Here is a 3,192-nt window from a genome sequence, read left to right as displayed (position 1 = left end):
CACTGACATGTTTCACTAATAAGCCGGCGATGTTTGTTAACGAATGGTAATTTAAAGATAACTGTAACTGGAAATATTGCATTGTCTCATAAAATGTATTAAAACAAAATTTAATCTTTTTACAATTATATAATTATAGAAAAAAAGATGTAAATAGGTATTATTATATCTTCTATCTTTTACTATACTTTTACTGTATTTTTTATTCTCTACAACTTTTAAAGGGAATCTCATTCTGAAGAATGGAAATCTTACTCTTAAAAATCGATCCATTTTTTTTCAAGCTTGGCTCAATTTTTACTCTTTGGAGTGAGATTCCATTCCAAAAAAATGTAATGAGTATGTAGAATATTTTATATTAATAAATATTTTTATATTAATAAATATGTAAGTCGAAGAAAAAATTATTTAAATTTAAAAAAGATAGTGATATATACATATTTTCTTGCAATTTTCAAAATTTTTTTTCTGCAACAACTGAATAAACCTTGTATGAAAAAGTTTTGTCTTACGATTTTCATTTATTTTTGCATATAGAAACATGTTCTTTGTTTTTTCCTAGTTACGAGACACTTTTTCTATTTTACCTAGCACCAGCTATTCGTTACCAAATGACTTTTTTAATTTAGCGTTTACACGCCAACACTCCCATTCATAAAATAGAGAATGTCTCCTATATTTTCTTGACATACAACAATACAACAATAATTAACATAGAAAGCTCTTTAATGCCTCCACCGTAAGTAAATGGTAGGGCGATAGAAAGGGGAAGTCTACGGGTACCCAACTTTAGCCTTGTATTAAAATACACATTGTAGCTGTACTGCCAATCAATATTTACAAGAAGAAAAGAAAAACTGATTATGATGCTGCAGAAGTCATTGACATCGTCGGGAATCACATTGCGAAGTCGGAATATGTGCCAGTTGGTCGACGCTATTGGGTCTCATTAATCCATCGGCGGAAACATGCTATCGGAATGCGGCGGGTTGGTGCACTTCAAGAAGAGACTAAAGCCTTGCATGCAACGGTCTCGAGAACTAATTCGAGTTTTCGGAGGATAAGATGAGCAAAAGTGTGGAGTTACTCGCTGGATCGGAGGACAGTGAGCCAATACCTACGAGTAAGTAATATTATGAAATGCGTTAAACAAATCTCGTTTTTGCGAAAGTAATTGGTAAGAATAATAAGTGTAATGGCTGGAAGAGTTGGCCATTGTTCCATTTTTTAAATAATTTAAATAGTTGTTAAAATTTATAATAAGATTTATTGGATTCTTCTCTCTTTAAGTAATTAAAAAAGTCATTTAAAAATTAATAATATAAAATAATTAAAATATTATATATAAAACATTATATATAAAATAATCTCAAGAATAATTGATGTATTAAAAGCTTGATAAAAGCTGCATATTATTGTATTAACCCTCTTATTATGTTTTTTTCCTAAATAATTTATTAAGCGAAACCCAAACATTTCTCACTTATCTAGTAGATAACCTGTAAAATCGTATGACTGTAAAAACTGTAACCAACAAGTTTTTCAATATTCGATAAAATGACTATTGGATTCCTTCTATCCATGGTATGTGATTGACAGATGCAATATTCCAGCTAGATAACTGGAGTACCAGATTGATTTCCGCGATACATTAGCTTGTTAAGATGATTTCCGGTGGAAGGAAGACAAAATCCAATAAACGACAAATACATTTGCCTTCTATATTTCCGGAATTCCAGAACACACGTGCAGAATGTATGTGTCGCATGGCATTCTATTAACAAAAACTCGACTGCAAAATTAACAGAGGATTTAATGAAAATTACGGTCACGTTAAGTGTTGTGCACATTAAATTTATATTAAGGTTTTATAATTGTATTTTTTTATTCTTTGTTATTGATGCAATAATTACTTTTTGCGTAAATCTAAAAAAGTAACGAAAGCAATTTAATTTAGATGTAATAATTTTTAATTCTTTAAAACAATACAAAAAGTATTCCTTGATAAATAAATACTGTGCTAGCTGTTATAAGAGTCGGAAATTTATATCGATTGCACGACACATTATCGTTCCTAGAATATAATAGAAAGTATATACTGAGCCTTTTAAAGACATTGTGATGCGTATTACTATGTTTAATAATACAGACGGATCGATATGCTTACATGTGAGTACATATAATGTACTTCCCTTGTAATTCTTCTAAAAGCATTGTGTATTTTTTCTTATATTCTCGAGTCCAAGTTTGTTCGGTTTCCGCTCTGTTACATCGACATGCTTTCAATTTGGTAGTCATGAGTGGAAAATACTTGTTATATGAGCGTTTTCTTTATTAAGTACGAAATAAAACTATGTTGATCGAATATAGTTATAAATTGTTATAATAATGTATGTTTATACAATGCACAGATAAATAAATAAATCATAAGTAAAAAGTTTTTTCGCAGAACGTTTTAGAAATACGCGAAATAAAAAAATTAATTCTAAATGGCAAACTTGGATGCTAAATATATATGTGTGTGTGTGTGTGTGTGTCGTTGTATATGTACACATTCACACATGTATGTGGTAAATGAGTGTTGGATTAATCATTTTAGAAATGGTTCGAAATAATAAAGTATCATTATTGTAGTTGAAAAATATATTGAAATATTACATTAATCCTTGCCGACAAAAGTATCGAAAGATTAAGTAGATACTTAAAATGATTTAATGAACTTTGTGTACTTGATATACATATAACTACATCCTATAATATTTAATCACTAAAATAGCGTGAATAAAGAGAAAAAAAATTGTAACAACAATTTTCCGAGTAAAAACCTGGATTAAAATATTCAACGTATCGAAATGTGCACCAATATCAATAACAAATATTTTTGAATTGTATTTGAAATGAAATCTATCTCTCCGTTGAGAAATCGCACAATTGTACCATAAATGTTGCAAGAATCTAAAAATGTTGCATTGCAAATACTATCGGCACTATGCAATATTATGTTAGTAAAAAATTATTATTCATTTAATTTTATGATTTTACTCGTACGATATTGAAGTATTATATCTATTTTTTTACAAATTTTTAAATTTAGGTACTATATGTGTTTATTTTTAAAAGTATTAGATTATTCAAAACCGAATCACCCAGAGAGAGAGAGAGAGAGAGAGAGAGAGAGAGAGAGAGAGAGAG

At 29.0% G+C, this 3,192-nt stretch overlaps 1 protein-coding gene across 1 annotated transcript in view; it reads left to right on the top strand.

The window, feature by feature from the left end:
- The first annotated feature begins 1,065 nt into the window (after window positions 1-1,065).
- Window positions 1,066-3,192, top strand: part of Mctp (multiple C2 domain and transmembrane region protein) — a 20,806-nt gene continuing 18,679 nt past the window's right edge. Inside the window, exon 1 of the mRNA XM_018547628.1 lies at window positions 1,066-1,123. Coding sequence (XP_018403130.1) covers window positions 1,066-1,123 — 58 coding nt within the window. The remainder of the gene's footprint in view (window positions 1,124-3,192) is intronic.

This window comes from Cyphomyrmex costatus, unplaced genomic scaffold, assembly GCF_001594065.2.
Source record: "Cyphomyrmex costatus isolate MS0001 unplaced genomic scaffold, Ccosl1.0 scaffold666, whole genome shotgun sequence".
Classification (NCBI taxonomy): Eukaryota; Metazoa; Arthropoda; class Insecta; order Hymenoptera; family Formicidae; genus Cyphomyrmex; species Cyphomyrmex costatus.
This window is presented reverse-complemented; position numbering and strand designations above follow the sequence as displayed.